This window comes from Suillus discolor, assembly GCF_016758755.1.
Source record: "Suillus discolor strain FC423 chromosome Unknown F5147scaffold_18, whole genome shotgun sequence".
Lineage (NCBI taxonomy): Eukaryota > Fungi > Basidiomycota > Agaricomycetes > Boletales > Suillaceae > Suillus > Suillus discolor.
The window spans coordinates 54,807-72,180 of NW_024541265.1; the positions used below are offsets into that span (position 1 = coordinate 54,807).

Genomic DNA, 17,374 nt, shown 5'->3' on the forward strand with positions numbered 1-17,374 from the left:
CATATGTATGAGATTAAGAGCCAACTCAGGTGCGTTATTTGCTAGGTGCGCCGACGATGAACTTTAAAATGACGCGATCCACAGGTGTTACAGGCTGTTAAGGGAACGGCAGCCAGCCCTGAAGGCCTGTAGCTTCACAGGAAAAATCTCGCAGGCCCAGACTTCGCGGATCATTGCGACATCGAAGATCACTCGCTCTAACTTAAGTTCATTCCTGAACGTGAACGCGTAAACACTGAACCATAACACGTGAGTACTTTTGAGTTTGTGTATGGAGATACAGGATTCCGCGCCCTGGCATCCCCACGATTTTCAGGTTGACACAACAAAGTTTGTTGCCACGGCTCTTGCCGCAGAGCTGCTCCGTGCTAGATATGACGCTTTGTGCTCACGATTCCAGATGAGCGTGGCAGCGCGCGCGTCCACCGTGAACGCCGCAGGATGCCGAAACCAGTTTTAGAGTTATGTCCATTAGATCCTCAACCATTTAGTTGAGGGTGGAAAAGGAAGAAGAACTCATCTGAAGACTCAACACCCACTGAAACTTAACTATACTTCCGATATTCACCGGGGAAATTTTTGCGCGGTAAGTCTATGGGGTTATGATTCATGAGCGCTCTGCTACATTTGTCATAGATGAAACACAGTAACCTTAGTTGAACGTGGACGGGACATACCGTAGTGTATATGATCTGAACCATATGCACTTGTGACTGATCGGCAGTCCCCCCCCCTTCACTGGCACAGCCGGAAAATACAGAATGACGATGGTTCTTTTTGGCGACGTCAAAACGATACTGGCCTAGCTCATCGCACATCGAGAACAAAGCTAACTCCACGAGGAATCCGAATTTCATATAGCTTCCACTTATTGCACAGTTGCCAAACGAGTCGGGTTTTTCTCATTATCTCGAACAACAACAACTGGGCGTGCTTCTATTTACGGAAGGCTGTTGCACCATTGAGAAACACCATATGATCGCTATTGTCCTCTCCGCATTACATGCACGCTTCTCGGTTGTCATCTTATGGTTTTGTGGCATGACGACTTGGAGTACGAGAGGATCTAATATGATAACAAGAGACTGATTTTTCATTCGCTCGGGAGCAACCCCTTCCCGGCTATACTTTGGACGCAAACTCATTTTGATTTGATGGAGCCAGAACCTCGAAGAAATGCGCAAAGTAAAACCGTACTAGTGAGTCGATATGATTGGCGGGTATATTCATCATCCTAAGTCATAAAAGAACACCGCCAGGACTTGGTCCAGCGCACAAATATCTCATTTCTTTATGGAGTGATATATTGGGACCTACAAGGTTCGTTCCGACTCGGAGGTAAGTCAAATTATTTGGTCATGTATGAACAATTCAGTTACGAGATCTTATCTGGCATTGACTTGCGAATTATCACTCTACCGCTCGGACCTTTCCAACAACCTCGCGGCACATTTCATATTTTAGCCATCTGCGTCCATTTGTCTTTGATTAATATATTCCAGCCACCCTTATCGATCGTATCACCTCGCAATCGCCCATCGTCCTACTTCTCTATAATTCAACAAGCTATGAATTCACTCATGTATTTCACTCTCTGACTTGCAATGCATGCATTCTCTCACGACAAGCTCAGATACTTCCCGGTCTTCACCATCATTCCAGAATACTAGCTTCGGTTCGTACATGAATCATCGTCCGCACCCTCTTCCACTGAATTTGAAGCTTCGTCAATTCATCGGCGATATCCCTTCTTGCATATGCAAGCCCAACTCTCTGCCCAGATTACTCAAAGACGTCGTTGCGGTGGCGGACTTGTACAGCGGATGTAGGAGCAGAGTTGCTTGAGGTCAATTCCGCTGGCGGAACTGTGCCACGAACGATATTTGACAATATAAGGATATCCACATCCTAAAACTCTCCATCATGGTGGGGAGCGAGTCCACCACTGCGATTTCGTCGTCAACAGATTAAGTGGCACAAGTCCTTGGTTAACACACTCAAATTCAAAAAAATACCTCAAATTACCATGCCTCGTTCCGTCGACCAGCAATTGTTTCACTGCTTCAGTATCACATTCGGTCGATCCGCATATAGATTCCGGACCGGCGAGATCGTTGCCGAGCGACGTTTCCCAAGTAGAATCGGTCGCCGTTCGAAGGACCGATGGCAGAAATAACGCCCAGAGTTCAAGTCGGTGTAGATCCTGTTGGTGCGTTAATATGAAAGAGGACAAAAGAGGATTGGGTGTACTCGTGAGTCTGGCTTCTACGGACTGTGGAGTTGATTGTGCATCTAAAGCGACCCCCGCCGTGTTACCCATAGGATTCTGCCAACGAACTGCCTGTGACACGACGCGTGTTATAGGGGTGCGCGGTACCATTTTGGTGCGGACGGAGTTTTAATGCGTATTGCTTCAGACTTCTTTGCGACAACTCCAAGACAACTTGTCTCACACATTGTATTCCCCCTCGAGAACATGGTACAATGACTATAATATATTGTGAGTTGAACTAATAAGAGAGTCTCAGCGTTTGAGAGGAAACCGTTGATATTGATGATACCTAGGGAGAAGAGACGAACTAAAGCGAGACAAAGCTAGCGTGCAAGAGAAACATACAAGCCGCTGAGACATACATTATATAAAAGTACGTATAGGGTCCGTGATGACTAAGAGATAGATACAAGTGTCATCCAACATAATATGCACAATTCAAGATGATATGCTAGAAATATACAATAATAACATACGAATGTAGTAGTACAGCTCCAAATTCCAGGCGTTGGTCACCAAAGAACATCAAAGGTTATGGGCGACTATATGCCTCATTATTGTCAAGGACGCCAACATCTCTGCACACCCCGGATCAGCGTTATACCGCCAGGTAATTTAAAAATGGGCATACCGACTGCGAGATGCGGATACGCCTCCTCGATGGTAAGCACGCACCCAGAGGAGTGGTCGTATTCTGGCTCTCCGGGTACTTTCAACGAATAAGACGCAACTTGCTGATTGCTTGTGTTTGTGCACTAAGAATTATGCATGAGATTTGAAAACGCACGTGGGAATTAGTACGTACCGACCACTCTTCGCTCTGTGTGGTTCGCCAACTCCATCTGTACTGCTGGCCATCGGACCCAATGAACTTCCTCGACTTTGCGCTGGATAATAGATAAGCTCGGGAAAAAAGCACCGTGTTCTAGACCTACTTCTCATTCGGAGATGGTTCCAGGAAGCTGTTCATGGGTACCTGTGGCCCTGACCCAAAGGTTATTGTTCCGAGGGAGTTGCTGGAGCCAAAGTTTAGGGTCACCACTGGATCCGTCCCTGCTGTTGCGTTGTAGATTATGTATGTTGTGTGTGTGGCTTCCCGAGTGGTGCACCGAAGTGTCAGGCGTAAACGATCGTTGATGTCCACGAAGTGTGATCCTGTCAGCTTGCCCGTCTTATCCTCCAAGAGGTATGGCATTCCATAGCTTGTCATGATGAAGATTGAAGGACAGATAGTGTGAAAGGTTTCGGCGAGGGGATGATAAAGGAGGAATCCAGCTGCACCCCAGGTATTTCTGCAAGTTAGACATGGCAAGCCAAGAGCCTATTTCGGCAGCCATGACATGTCAGGAGACCGTCATGTATCCGGGCGGTAGATAGAGAGATTCGCACTTGGCATATAGCCGAGATAGATATAAAAAAAGACGTCAAGCGGGAAATTTATGAGATGGACACGTTGAGTTCGGGCGCGCGACCTCGGACTCACCGATAGAGCCAGAAGGAGTGGAAGACATGCGAAAGAGGCAGCGTAGATCAAAGATCAAGCAAGGTGTTCGTCATGCACACTATTCGCGAGGACCTGTCGATTGAAATTAATAATGCTCGTGCCTGTCATGACGTACCCAGGAGGACAGACTCTGAGAGATCTCAAGGGTCGATAGAGATGAAGCCTAAATTTCATCAGGTCCAGTTCGTTCATGGTCGATGAACCTGAAATCATGCGACCGGCGTGGTCTTACCTAATCCTTGTTTCATAGGAAATAGCACAGACCTAACGCGTTTTGGCTCTAGTGCCAACATGTTTGTCAGGCGCTGGGACAAGCAACGAGGCAGAGTCAGGTGAGGCATCAACCGGAACGAGTGATACGGTGTGATTATCGCATGGGGGATATCTCGAAATTGAATACAGATCTGTAGCCAAGAATCTCAGGTATGACCGACATGCACGCCAATTCGTCATCAAGAATTTCATGGATCTTCACACCTTTGATCCCCGATTGACAGTGCCATGCTGCAATGGTGTGGCCCCAATGCGCATGTATCAGCGTCCAGCCCAAACTTGGTCAATCTCAGAACGTACTGCAGTTGACAATACCTAGAAGTTTCAAACGTATCTTTCGTTACGGCACATAGGTTCCAAAATTGTGCGGTCATTAGTGGCCTGTGCCATGATTCTTGCCCGAGAAGGCGAAAATTGATGAGTTAGTGCGGGGAAGAGGCATTGCGAGGTTCTAAGTGCGTAATATATGAACATACTAGCACTCTGGCATGACATATTTCTTGAAGAAGACTCAGCCGAGTTAATCTCGTTCATGACGGGTACTCAGTCTGTCCCTTTGATTTAAGTCCCATCGCCGCCGGTCTTCTCCGCGTTCTCTTTCGCGTGCAACTTCATCATAGTCCTTCACATGCCGAGGAGCATGAGGTGAGCGATTAGCTGGTAGAGGCGAACGACTGCGCCGCGGGCGACGATGCCTGCCGTGATCACCGTCTTTGCTGGGTTTAGGTGAGCGTGAACGGGTCCGATCTCTACGGGAACGTTGTTCATAATCGGCATGGCGAGACTCTCGATGTGCCTCTTTGCGAGCTTTTTTTTGTTCCTTCCGTTCGGCTTTCTTCCGGCGCTTTTCCTCTTTCTCTGAAGGATGCTGTCCACCATCTACAGCAAGGGTATGCGCCGGTGCTGATTGAACGCTTGAGGGGGCTTTTACAGCAGGGATGCTACCTGATGGTGCTGCGGCAAACCCACTGAGAAAGTCGTTCAATACTGGACTGACATGTTAAGGACAACACTCACAGTGCTGCAGCAAGCGCCTCTGCTTCCGCTTCCTTGATCTTTCTTATCTCTTCTTCCCTCTCAGACTCATCCTTGGCATCTCTATTATACCAGTGAACATCTTTATTCTTCTGCCATCTCCCGGTTGGGGCATTGATGCTGTGACCCAAATAGTTCTACTTGACAATTAATATCACTAGAATAAAACTTGTAACAGTCGACTAACCTCTCTGTCTTTGTCTGCGGAGACATCCGTCCACTTGAACTCTGCCTGGCCTCCTCGAGTGCCTCCCCGAATTGGTTCAAACATTGGAAAGAGAGTGTCAAGAGAATCTTGTGTACTCGGTGGCCCTGACCGAGGTACCGTGAGAACTTCATGAGCTACTTATATTTCCTTCCATTTCTCGGGAGGCATCGAGCCTCGTGTCCCAAGCTCTACTACAAACGTGCTATCTTGACGCCGGTGCTGCGTAGACTCCTTTTTCTTCATATACGCTCAGGGATATACCAGACCTACGCCCGGGTCTAACGTACATATTTCCGAATACCGCACAGATGCTTCGATTGTTCTGATAGCACCTTGTTCATACGGAATGGCATTGGTCTGGCTATGACACGAATCTTGTAGCTAAGCCTAATTCTGCTTTACATAAGTTATGTTGTTGAACGTGTATCTGGCCTCACTGCACATGCAGGCTATATGATACTTTTGCGAAATGATATCGGGGCAGATTTCTTGAGGCGTTAACGTTAGTGTCTAAGTAATAGATCGATCGCAGAGTCGTTATTTAAATGATGCGTCATTATGGAACCACGCGACTAGTAAGAGGCAGAATGTGGACGCCAGCGTGCAGTGCCATGCATCTGATCGTGTTACGCTGTAACGTTTAGCCCATGCTAATCAAAAGCTAGTATGTACGAGCCTCGTAACGCCGTATCTTGGTTCGAAGCTTGCTTTGCTCTATACTGCAGGAGTACTATAAGCTGAGATTGTTGCAAAGATTCCCATGTAATTACTACGTAGTAGGTGTGGAAGTTGTTTCCAGATTTTCAAAAATATTTTGCTACTTTGTTCTCTTGTTACTTCTGCCATCATATCCGCTGGCTTCTTTCGTCCCAAATGCGCAGCTGCTGTATAATACACTGGAACGGTCAGAACACAGATCTGGTGCATCGAATGTTCATTTCGAACCCGGGTTGAACTTCGCGGCATTAGTCCGATAGGTGACCCCCATCAAAGTCGTGCCATCGGGGCAAGGGGCGCTGAGCACAATCCCGTATCTACGACATCCAATCACCATGCCACAACGAGTACTAGCGATTCGTCCTACGGCGGCCTCTACGAGGTTCCTGCATCACTTTCAGTGCCTTATGAATAACCATGGCCGCTACTAGGCTGTTCTCCCTCCACTCTCGTGTCCACGCGAAGTCATTTTTCTGGGGTTGAGGCAAGTTACCTAACTATCGTCTCATGACCCGGGTATTCATTACTGCAGGTCGTCGACGGTATTAGGACGCTTTACAGACACTAGGCTTTCCCCTGGTCGGTTTGGCTCAGCCTCATGATGAGTGCGGCGCATTCACTTATCCTGATCCAAATAAGGCAAGGTTTTAAATTATTCCAAGGTTTATCCGATTGAACAGGTTCAACAGAATTCTTGCACAATGGCTGCAGGTGTATTGCATGGAAAGCATCTGATTGCTCGAAGCATTTGCGTTGACCGAGTGCATGTTGCGTGTATTTCGATTTCGACTGCATTTTTTTTGCGGAACTATTTTCCTGATTTGAATTGACTAATTTGTCATTGATCGGTCACGAGGGCGCACGGGCCCTCGTGGCAAGAAACGGGGGTTTTGCTGCATGTGGAAATAGCCGAGCAGAACCTTCGTGTTCTCCTCAACCATCGTTTATCTGTCGCGCAAACGTCAAACGCACTTTACATTTGTCTCTTCCAATTCTGCGCCATCCTTGACGATGAGCAAAAAGGGCAATAAAACACAGCAACCAGAGACTAGCTACGCAGAACGTGATATCGTACTAGCCAAAGTACGCGGCTTTCCGCCATGGCCAGGCATGGTATGTCGCGTCTTTTGATCTTTTTTGAAAGACATTCGTGCCAATGGCATGTGCAGGTCGTGAACCCTGACACAGTCCCCTCCGCTGTGTCGAAGGAGCGCCCAGCAGGCAAAAAAACTACGTTCCACTGTGTCAGGTTCTTCCCCGCAGGCGACTAGTATGTCAGTATTGCTCGTTATTTTTTACTTTGTTAAACTTTGGTATCCAGTGCTTGGCTTGTGTCGAAAGATATCTCCAAGTTGAAGCAACATGAGATCGAAGCATACATCAACGAACCTCACAAGAAATCTGGCGACCTTCTGACAGGCTATCGGATTGCGCTGGACCCGTCAAAATGGGAAAAGGAACGTGAAAACGCAGACTTGGCAGCGGTAGAACAGGAGGACAACGCTCCTGTTGATCAGCTCGACAGTGACAATGAGGGCGATGGAACAAAAAAAACATCCAAAACCAAGAAACGAAAGCGGGAATCTGAGGCGCCTCCCCCCAAGCCCAAGGCCAAACCCAAGGCCAAAGGTGAGAAAAAGGCTCCCTCATCTAGAGGGAAGAAGAATGGTACCAAATCGAAGGAAATGGTTGAATCAGAGGACGACGGCGAGCCAGAAGCCGAAGCTGAGGAGGACGAGGAGGCAGGATCAAGCGCCAAGGCAGCCCCTCCCCCATCTAAGAAACCCAAACGAGAAAAGGAGGACGATGTCGATCGTATGTTCGCCGTCTACCATCACGCCACACCCTTTTTGCTCATTTTTCCATTCAGCTGCCTTGGAAGGGGACATCGAAGCTAAGAAAGTTCGCGAATGGAGACACAGATTGCAGAAGGCCCTTCTGGGGAGCAAAGGGTTACCTCCAGTTGACGTATGTTCTATTTGTTATCGGCCAATCAGTCCTCAATCAACATTCCACCAGGAAATGCCTGCTCTTGATCAACTTTTTTCAACTATCGAGAATTATGAACATCCCAATCTTATACTATACCTTTCAGTGCGTCCTGCATCCCATCGTTCATGTTTGCAACGTGTACTCATTGCTTCTGTGGCCTAAATTTTTATGCAGTTTTCCAAAATCGGTAAGGTCATGCGTCACATTGCTGCTTTATCCACGGATAAGGTTCCCCGCGACGACGAATTCAAGTTCCGGACACGAGCAAAGTCAATGGTCGACAAATGGCACGCTATTCTTGGCGCTAGCAAGGGAAATGAGAATACGGTTGAAAGCGTTGTCAACGGTACGCCAGCAGATGCGAACGCTGCTGCAGAGAAGAAGGTCGATCTTATGCAGACGTCTACAGTGGAGAACGGCCCTTCTGCTGCTGCGGACACGTCGTTGGGTGATGTTACGATGACAGAAGCATGAAATACTCATAGGCCTCCTCAATGCATTCAAGCGTTGTCCTTGTCCTTTCATATTTTCTTTCCAACGTGACTTGTACCCTCACGTTCGAGGCTACGACGTCAACTGTATCACTCACACGCTCATCGTTGAAGATATTTTACATTTTCATTTGACACATTATTTCCTTGTGACACATATGCGGTACATATGTTCCAATGCCATGCTACGTCGTATGCTCTTGCGTTGCGGAATTAGTTTGAGCGTTGATGTGAGCTGATTTCGTGCAGCTATTTGTGGTGGAGCACTTGTTGGACTTCTAAGATAATCTGCACACTAACATGATACTAGCGCTGAGCGCACACGGGTCAAATCAAACTTAGTGCAGATCGCTGTGGACACTTTATATCTCATTCCACAACACATCTGCTACCTGAGGCAGACGAATATTGTCCTATGATCATTGGCGCCCGCAGACTCCGCCTGGAGTTCGAATTTACGCGCTTGAGCTTAGCGACTGTGACGTAGCAAATACGTCCTCACTCGAGCAACACGATTCACGAACCTGCCGCACGTGGTTATTTATTCGCATCGTTCGAAAATGAGCATCATTATACAGGGCCTCAACTTACCCGGTCGACGCTCGCTCTTAGCTGCACGGGGGTCCTTGCATCCATGTGTATATGCCGCGCGTTTATACTGCAAGAGCCGACCAACAGTGGAAGTAGAGACATCACGACGTCGGACGCGCATGCAGCCTGGTGTCCGAGGTTATGCAAAGTCATTTCTCGACAACCTTGAAGAGAATAAATCTGAAGGTTTACAAGAAGCGCTGGTGAACTCCGGTGAGTGGGTTAACTTTGGTCAGTTGTTGATGAGTTGTGACCAGCCGCAGAGAGCGTTTTGTCTTCAGCAGGTACTGTCCAGATCCATGATGGCTTTGGAGAATTGTATTGAAAACATTTTATATGTTTAGACATCTCCTCCCCGAAGCACCAGTCTATGAGCCCTCTCGAAGTACAAAATCTTCCAGAAATACCGCCATTTCCCACTAAACCAACCCACCACATATCCTTGGAAGATATTACAACGTATATCCAACCACTTGTTTCGCGTCAGTGGACAGTCGGCCACATCTGCACAGGAGTCGGTGAAAATGAAATACTCTCTCTGGAGAGGCGCTACAAGTTCAAGGGCTTCAACGATGTCATGGACTTTGTTCAAGGAGTCGCAGACATCTCACGGGCAGAAAAGGTGCGTATCAAAGTTCCCCACAGTGTCCAAGATAATTGAGTTGTCACCTTTATACTAGCATCACGCTCGGATCGTGATTGAGTATAGCACCGTGGATATTTTCTCGCACACGCATTCAGCGTATACCTTCGACCGCGTAGGAGAAAGAAAACTCGAGCCTAAAAAAGTTCCTGGGCTTACGCGTCGCGATGTGCGATTCGCCATCAAGATCGAGGAGTTGCATGAAACATTCAAGGAACGAGGGCGCACGGTGCAGTCTGTACCAGCAGATCTTACCCAGCTGCAGCACCGGTCCATGAAGTCAGTGCTACGAAGATATAGCCAAAAGTAGGCAGTCGCGAATACGGAGGATGTCCACAACACATCATCGAGAAATGCGATGCACTGCTACGTTCGCTGTTGATCAATTGTCAAGATTTCAATAATAAGTCAAGGAAACGCTCGCAGAACTCTCGTGTCGTGGATATTTTCTGGAATTTGCAATGTCACTGGGGAAACGAGAAGATAGGCTGAATGCCTGTGTACGGACACAAAACGTGGTACGGAAATGTTATCAAAATGTACCCGTCAAAGTACAGAGGACCATTCTTCAGATGCCAAGCAGCATACGGATTTGAAGGTCGTACGGACTCTTCTTAGGCTATGGAGGTCTCATTCCCCGGTTGGTTTTGGGTATAATTAGCAAGAGGATCACATCTGTGTTTAACATGGTGAAATTCCCTCTGTTCAGGGTATGGTGCACAGGTCAAATAGAGATAAAGGACATCCAGAAGATCATTAGAACGAAAGCCTTCCTTCTAGAACCCTCTTTTTCATACGGCCCCTCTGCGGATCTGAGTTGTTCGCTGCTGTAGGTTGCAATAGGCTTCATTATGTTCCTGTCCCCATTGTCACCACCTGGTAAGCATGGAGTTACTGTAATAACAATGTCGCAATCATGGAAAAGTGTCACGGAATGGTCATAACTTCATAACTATCGTTGTGCTATACTCGTTTTTATCTTCAAAATAAATAAGTGGTGTACAGTATGCACTGTCTTCCTCATCTCCATATCAGATCTGTAATTCTTTTATAATCATCGAGCACCTCTTCCTTGAATACTATGCGCTCTGCAGCGAGATCATGCTGCATATGCAATTCACTCGTGGTTCCACTTAGAGGGACGACGTTGTTTAGTTGGGCAAGTTTGAAGAGTACCTGCGCGGCCGTGACGTCTAGCTTATCGGCAAGAGAAGTGGTGTGCGAGTGTGTCAGTAACGCCGGGGAACCCGTCAGTGTCCAGAACGACCTATTCGAGTGTCTGTCAACCATTGAAAAACATTGCAATCCGAAAGTAACGCACTGGTAGACAATTCCATTCGCCTTACAGTACGCCCAGACCTCTTTGTCCCAGGCATTGCCTTCAAACCACCTGTTTTGTACGATCTGCACCTTTCTTTCTTTTTCTAGCGCTTTCAGTATTCCAACATCGTACACATTGCTAATTCCGATAGTGCGCACAGTCCCCTCATCTTGTGCAGCCATGAGCGTACGCCAGGCTTCTAGCGTTAAGGGCAAAGTTTGGAGAGGAGAGTGGAGAAGGTAAGCATCGAGATATGACGTATGCAAGTTAACCAGTGATTTGGAAAGGGAACTTTTGATCTGGGCAGGGATACTGTCTCGGGGATTATATGGGAGGGGCTTGGTTGGATCCTGACCATCAAAGGGGGTGAATCTAAGGAAGCTTCACTTCAAGCTGCTGAAAAAACCCTCGACTGGTCCGACATACTTTGTTTGGATGTAGACATCTTCTCGCTTTACACTATGCTTGTCTTGGAGAATCTCTAAGGCCTCTCCCACAAGATCTTCTCTGTAACATGCCTGGTATTAGATGAATCAACGAAGCACATTGCAATCCAATGCCTACCTGTAGTGTTTCGGCTGACATGCTACACAATTTGTTCACCACGAACAAAATTCAACCAACTTGGACACCTACCTGTGTCTACAGCTCGGAAGCCTTGCAGGAATGCGCTTATCACAAGGTGGGCCGTTCTCTCTCCCTTCCTACTTGCCAATTCAGTATGTCATATGCTCGCTGGCTGAAAGCTCACCATGCTGTTCCATAAATCAATTTCGGAGCTAAATTCATGCCAGAATTCGGTCTTGCAGAGCTGTCAGCAGGACTCGGTATAGTACAAGGTATGGGGCTCATAGGGCGGCGTTTGCATGCGGTGCATTGAGGAGTAAGTTACCGACTTCTGTTTCGCATCTAGTATATCTCGTGACGACGTCATGCGATTTATCCTAGTTAGGAGATTCTAGAGTGTCTGCGCAAGAATGTAAACCCAAGTCGTGGCTGAACTTACGAATGAAACAAGATACGAATCCAAAGTCAGTGGAAACTCAACATTCGGTCTATAAGGGGACCAGGTACTCAAAAGTAAACAACCTTCTTCGCAGAGTTTCCGACATGGGTACCAAAGGCTTTCACCGTTCCCGTGTACGGCGCAAACTTTACATCGGCCTTTTTCTTTGCCCTCTCATCTTTCTTTATATCCTTGTCTACATCTGCATTCCGCCGCTTGAACGAGTGAAAGTCATCTTCGTCCGCACCGGCGTCTTGGCCTGTCCCAAAGAAAGTTGCAGTTCCAGATTGAGCTGCATCGAATGTGTGTCATTCGACTGATCACTGTAGATTGGTACCAAAAATACATACCTTGTTTTCTCAATCCACAATCCTTGGCCAAGTGAGACGTTTCGCCACAGAGTTTGCAGCAGCCTCCGTTTGGATAGACACCCTTGTCCTTGTTTTGTGGACAAGATGATGCTAAGTGACCCTTACCAGAACACACAAAACATGATGCAAACGGAAGAGGATGATGAGGGTCTTCTGGGGCCTTGCATCGCGAGAGAGTATGCTGATTTGAGCCACAACTAACGAAACAGAATCTAACCTGCTGATAAAAGGGACAAAGTAGAAAGAGGACGCACCGATAGCATATTCCAACAGTTCTTTGTCTCGCTACACCACCACCACCACCACCACCACCACCGGCTTCATTACGTATAGTAGGACAGTCTCTTGCAGTGTGCCCTTTTTCGCGACACGCAAAACAAGTAGTGTCTGCATATTTCTCCGCAATTCGTTTCTGACGTCTCGATTCGGAACGTTGAGCAGGATCTGGTCGAGCTGTAAACGTTCAGCACACGCTTAACTGCTCGCAGCGAAAGAATCTACTCTTTGGTTTCCGTTTTTCCTTCAGTTTCTTCTTGGGCTCGACTTTCGCTGTAACAGAATCACCCGCGTCCTGTGCCTCATCCTTGCCCTCGTCCTCACCCTCGCCACCACTTTCTTTTGGTTTTTTCGTCCGCTTTCTTTTCTTTTTGGGGGGAACTTGATGGTCGTGTGGTTGGCTTTCGGATGGAAGAGTGGATGTTGAAGCTTGTGGCTCTGTTGGTTCTTCAAAGCCCGCTTGCACATGCGTGCGTTTTCGACCAAAGTCTGTGATCCGCGTCATCGTTAGGTCCTCAGATGGAGGTGTGCTTGTATAGCGCGCAAACTTTAAATTCAAATTTTACGAATATTTCGGGAAAAATACCTCCTAAATTTATCGTCACTTCAGCTTCAGCTTCAGTACTGATATTTCCTCAATCATGGATCCAATATCATGCTTCAGCTTCAAATACATAGTACATGGTTGCAGCTTGCGCTGAACTCATTGTTAAGCTGTTCTATTCACACCCCACGATGAACGAAACAACAAATTGCATTGAAACATATCCTTCAAATTCGACACAAATCTGGAATCAACGAAAAAAACTGGCATAGATGACATAGACACTGTGAAATCCACGACGCAATCCTGTTAGCCCTACCAAGTTATCGACCTGTATCCTAAAGCCATTCCTTGAACGCGAGTTGGTAAAGCGTCTTGGCAATATGCACGACCAAAGCATAGCCAGCGATCATCCCTAACAGGTACGCGTAGAACAGAGGATCAGGCGGAGTCAACTGCAGGGCAGTGTTGATTTTCGGTATGTATGGGATCGCAATAGCGATACCAGCAATACCGAAGGTGGTGCAAAAGACTGAGATCGATGCGCGGGACTGGATGAAGGGAACCTTGCCCGTTCGCAAGAAGTGAATAATCAACAGCTTATCCCGTTATCGTCAGTATGTATTTCGAATTTGTACAGCTTTATTGAGATCGTACCTGCGTCAGAGATCCCTCGAGAAACCAATTCGTCTGTGCAAGGTCAACGCGTGGGTTGTGGAGCGTACGAATGCCGTAGTGGAACCTGGAGCCGCCCGGTAAAGGACGATTGTTGATTACGCAGGGATCTACTCACCAGTTGATAGAGAATGTGATTATATCAAAAGGGCTTGAGAATGGACCTATGCAAACCATGAAACGAATGATCGATTTCGCTCCCCATGTCTTCGGGGCCACCAAGTACTCGGGGTCAACATTATCCCTAACATATACTGTTCGGCGTCAGATGTTCGACTATATGTGGTGATGCATACCAGGGAATTGATGCCTGAGAGAAATCATACAACAGATTCTGGACGAGGATCTGTATCGGGAGCATAGGCTGGTATGGAAGCCACGCAGAAGCAACTTCAAAAACATGCCGCATCAGTGGGCATCGGTATGAAAGACCAGCAATGGGCACATACCCAACAGCGAAAATATATTACCGAAGTTGGAAGAGGTCGCCATCTTGATGTACTTCAGAGTGTTCATGAGCCTACGTCTCATTCAGCGTTCTGCGCAAAAGCTCGCCCCAGATGCACTCACGTAATCCTCCCCTCCATCACACCGTCAGCGACAACAGCCAGGTTCTTCTCAAGTAAGATCACATCTGCCGCCTCTTTCGCAATTTCGGTTCCTGAATCTACCGAGATCCCGACGTCTGCGCCGCGTATAGCAAGAGCATCGTTGACGCCGTCTCCCAAGAAGGCGACTGCTCTGCCACCGTGACCCGCGCGCAGAGCTTTCACAACCTCGAGCTTCTGGTAAGGCGAGAGTTTGGCAAAAATGATGCAGCGATCAATGGCATCTTTGTAGGCATCCTGATCATCTGCAAGGGCCGCAAGCTGGACGCCAGTGAGAATGAGTCCTTCATCGCCGTTAGAAGAGGAGGAAGCCTCTACATCCTTTTCATTCACCGTAGTCGACGACTGATCGCGAGATGGTATAAGCCCGAGGTCGCGAGCCACCTTTGCAGCCACTGCAGGAGCATCACCAGTGAGGATTCGAACCTGTTGCGAATCGCAAGATTAACTGTATCGAAGAAAAGCGCGGAGGAAATACATACCTGCACGTTCAATGCGGCCAAATCTTTGATTGCCTGGGTGGCATCAGGTTTCAATGGATCAAGAAGCCCGATGAATCCAATGAAAGTAAGTTCGTTCTCATCAGAGGGGGATATGGTCATAAACGGCTTGATAAGCTGCTCTCGGCAGGCCACAGCGACAAGACGCAACCCATCCTCGTTCAAACGCTGGGCAGTATCAAGAATATTTTGCCGCTCGGGTGCTGTGAGAATTGACGTCATTGAGGGGGATAAAGCAAACGGTCCCGGGGCATTCGAGGAAGGTGGCTGGTGGTTGTAGGTTGACACGCACAGGTCCAAGACTTCTTCCACTGCGCCCTTTGTGATTAGGAGTCCTTCAGAGCCATCGCCACCAGGTCGCGAAACTAAGACCGACAGAAGGCGGCGCGACGAATCGAAAGGAACTTCGCCCTGCTTGATCCAACCGTCCCCGGGAATGTCTGTAAAGATGTCCTGTTCACTTTGATCGACGAAGTCAACGATTGCGTGGTCGATCGGACTACGAGAACCGGTTTGCAGTGAGGAATTGATGTAAGCCAACTTGATGGGAAGTTGTGAGGATTCTCCCGTGCCCGTCGTGGACATTGAAATGCGCACGAGGTCAGCGGTCAGCGTCCCTGTCTTGTCTGAGCAGAGAATCTGAACCGCGCCAAGGTTCTGGATGGCATCAAAACGCTTCACAATGACTTTTTTGCGCGCCACACGAACAGCAGACAGCGCAAGGTTGGATGTCTGCATCACAAGTGTCGTTGAGAGTCACAGCATCAGAAAGCAATGTATACATACCACAATCATCGGCAACATTTCTGGCGTAATGCCGACTGCAACGGCGATCGCGAACATGACTGCGCCTTTCCAGTTCTTACTGACAGCACCCTGGATGATGAGCACAATCGGGGCCATAATCTGTTCAGAAAATTAAATTCAGAAAATACACAAAAATCGATAAAATGTTGACTCACCGCCATGAAGGCCATCAAGACATAACTGACTTTCCTGATACCAATCTGAGTAGCGTTTTCTGGTCGTCGTTTGGAGAGCTCGCTGGCGATAGAAGCCATATAGGTATCCTTGCCAGTCGAGACGACAAGCGCGTGCCCATTGCCTGTGACAACAGATGTGCCCGCGAGACAAACATTATCATTGTGCAGTAAATTAAGGGTTTCTCCGGGACATGGGGCAGCAAGGCGCACGGTTTTATCGATGGGCATCACTTCTCCCGTAAGGGAGGCCTGTGTAATTGTGATAGCCTCGGCCGTAATGAGAACGCAATCACCAGGGAAGACATCACCACCTATTATGGAACACAAAGTTAAAATGATGAAAATGATAAATGTAGTACTACCTACTGGTGACGGCTATGATATCACCTGGAACCACACTCCGCTGATCGATTTCGACCTCTTCCGGACCGGAACTCCGATAACGAAGAACGCGAGTATTCGTCGTGACTGATTTGATCAAATTGACTGCTTGAATCGTGGACTTCAATTCTTGCCAATACCTGGGCAACGTTAGATCAGCCGAACGAAGACAGGGCGCGCGAACCTTAAGCCGGTCGAAGCTACCACCATTGCCATCATGACGACGAAGGTGGAGAGCTGATCAGTGGCAGCGTTGACGATGGCGAGGATGGTCAAAAGGATGTTGAACGGATTGACGACAGCCCCCCAAAACATCCGGAGCGCGGCGAGATGACGTTCGGCCACCGGTGTGTTAGGTCCATGAATTTTGAGGATCTCAGAAGCCTGGTCATCAGTAAGACCGGTAGGGTTCCATCCAGGTTCCAATCTAAAGAAAAGGGAATGCGAAGAAATAAACAAAATGATAGATGGTGGACAATGTTGAACATACACGAAGATGTCCGAGACCGGGACCTGGGCGAAACGACTGAGTGTAGCGCATATAAGCTGCTCCTGCTCTTCCTTTGCGACCGCTTGTGGCGGAACGGGCGACTTGTTACTCTCGCTGTCTGGAGTAGCTATATCGGGCCCATGTTTTTCCAAATTTCCAAGGGAGGAGCGAGGGGAGAAGAGGTTTGCAAGGAAGGGCATCACGGAGGCTTCATCGTAGACAGGATGATGAGCACCCCAAGTGGACGAGTCAGAAAAATTAGCTAGTACAAACCTTCTTGCTGGAGCTGGAGCTGCTGACGGCGAGGAGACCTGGAAAGACAGTCGGTCATTCCTATGAAGGAAACGGGTGAAAGAGAAGACTCACGATGTAGCGGGAGTTGGATGCGAGATACCATGTATAAGGAACTAGAGAAGCAGGAGAGAGCGTTTTTATATGTGAACTAGGGTGCCATAAATTTTGATCTGCAATCGATCTCTGATAGTCCGTGCAG

At 47.9% G+C, this 17,374-nt stretch overlaps 7 protein-coding genes across 7 annotated transcripts; 2 read left to right on the plus strand and 5 right to left on the minus strand.

The window, feature by feature from the left end:
• Nucleotides 1–2,588: 2,588 nt before the first annotated feature.
• F5147DRAFT_98082 (uncharacterized protein) lies at nt 2,589–3,650 on the minus strand. The gene is made up of 4 exons (XM_041444508.1): nt 3,208–3,650; nt 3,078–3,159; nt 2,904–3,027; nt 2,589–2,850 (listed from the first exon to the last, which is right to left on the minus strand). Exons 1-4 carry the CDS (start codon nt 3,480–3,482, stop codon nt 2,798–2,800), a joined length of 534 nt encoding a protein of 177 aa, XP_041294509.1. The 5' UTR covers nt 3,483–3,650; the 3' UTR covers nt 2,589–2,797.
• Nucleotides 3,651–4,569: 919 nt separating this feature from the next.
• F5147DRAFT_744860 (kinase phosphorylation protein-domain-containing protein) lies at nt 4,570–5,355 on the minus strand (the record flags this gene model as incomplete). Its single annotated transcript, XM_041439712.1, has 3 exons — nt 4,570–5,017; nt 5,067–5,221; nt 5,272–5,355. The coding sequence occupies 3 exons, from the start codon at nt 5,353–5,355 to the stop codon at nt 4,570–4,572; spliced, it is 687 nt and encodes a 228-aa protein (XP_041294510.1).
• Nucleotides 5,356–7,101: 1,746 nt separating this feature from the next.
• On the plus strand, nt 7,102–8,692 carry F5147DRAFT_686536 (uncharacterized protein). The gene is made up of 5 exons (XM_041436763.1): nt 7,102–7,279; nt 7,331–7,824; nt 7,880–7,977; nt 8,029–8,103; nt 8,176–8,692. The coding sequence occupies exons 1-5, from the start codon at nt 7,110–7,112 to the stop codon at nt 8,473–8,475; spliced, it is 1,137 nt and encodes a 378-aa protein (XP_041294511.1). The 5' UTR covers nt 7,102–7,109; the 3' UTR covers nt 8,476–8,692.
• Nucleotides 8,693–9,453: 761 nt separating this feature from the next.
• On the plus strand, nt 9,454–10,036 carry F5147DRAFT_573929 (uncharacterized protein; the record flags this gene model as incomplete). Its single annotated transcript, XM_041431186.1, has 2 exons — nt 9,454–9,705; nt 9,764–10,036. The coding sequence occupies 2 exons, from the start codon at nt 9,454–9,456 to the stop codon at nt 10,034–10,036; spliced, it is 525 nt and encodes a 174-aa protein (XP_041294512.1).
• Nucleotides 10,037–10,746: 710 nt separating this feature from the next.
• F5147DRAFT_573698 (NADP-dependent oxidoreductase domain-containing protein) lies at nt 10,747–11,836 on the minus strand (the record flags this gene model as incomplete). Its single annotated transcript, XM_041431172.1, has 6 exons — nt 10,747–10,993; nt 11,048–11,419; nt 11,474–11,554; nt 11,612–11,633; nt 11,684–11,751; nt 11,799–11,836. 6 exons carry the CDS (start codon nt 11,834–11,836, stop codon nt 10,747–10,749), a joined length of 828 nt encoding a protein of 275 aa, XP_041294513.1.
• A 174-nt stretch (nt 11,837–12,010) lies between these two features.
• Nucleotides 12,011–13,241, minus strand: F5147DRAFT_98165 (uncharacterized protein). Its single transcript, XM_041444509.1, has 4 exons — nt 12,926–13,241; nt 12,679–12,877; nt 12,404–12,621; nt 12,011–12,345 (listed from the first exon to the last, which is right to left on the minus strand). The coding sequence occupies exons 1-4, from the start codon at nt 13,203–13,205 to the stop codon at nt 12,122–12,124; spliced, it is 921 nt and encodes a 306-aa protein (XP_041294514.1). The 5' UTR covers nt 13,206–13,241; the 3' UTR covers nt 12,011–12,121.
• A 195-nt stretch (nt 13,242–13,436) lies between these two features.
• On the minus strand, nt 13,437–17,345 carry F5147DRAFT_686547 (Mg-transporting ATPase). Its single transcript, XM_041436764.1, has 14 exons — nt 17,248–17,345; nt 17,155–17,192; nt 16,882–17,089; nt 16,576–16,818; nt 16,377–16,531; nt 15,990–16,321; nt 15,814–15,933; nt 15,010–15,759; nt 14,490–14,953; nt 14,369–14,439; nt 14,216–14,309; nt 14,038–14,163; nt 13,902–13,986; nt 13,437–13,843 (listed from the first exon to the last, which is right to left on the minus strand). Exons 3-14 carry the CDS (start codon nt 17,079–17,081, stop codon nt 13,583–13,585), a joined length of 2,901 nt encoding a protein of 966 aa, XP_041294515.1. The 5' UTR covers nt 17,082–17,089; nt 17,155–17,192; nt 17,248–17,345; the 3' UTR covers nt 13,437–13,582.
• Nucleotides 17,346–17,374: the final 29 nt, after the last annotated feature.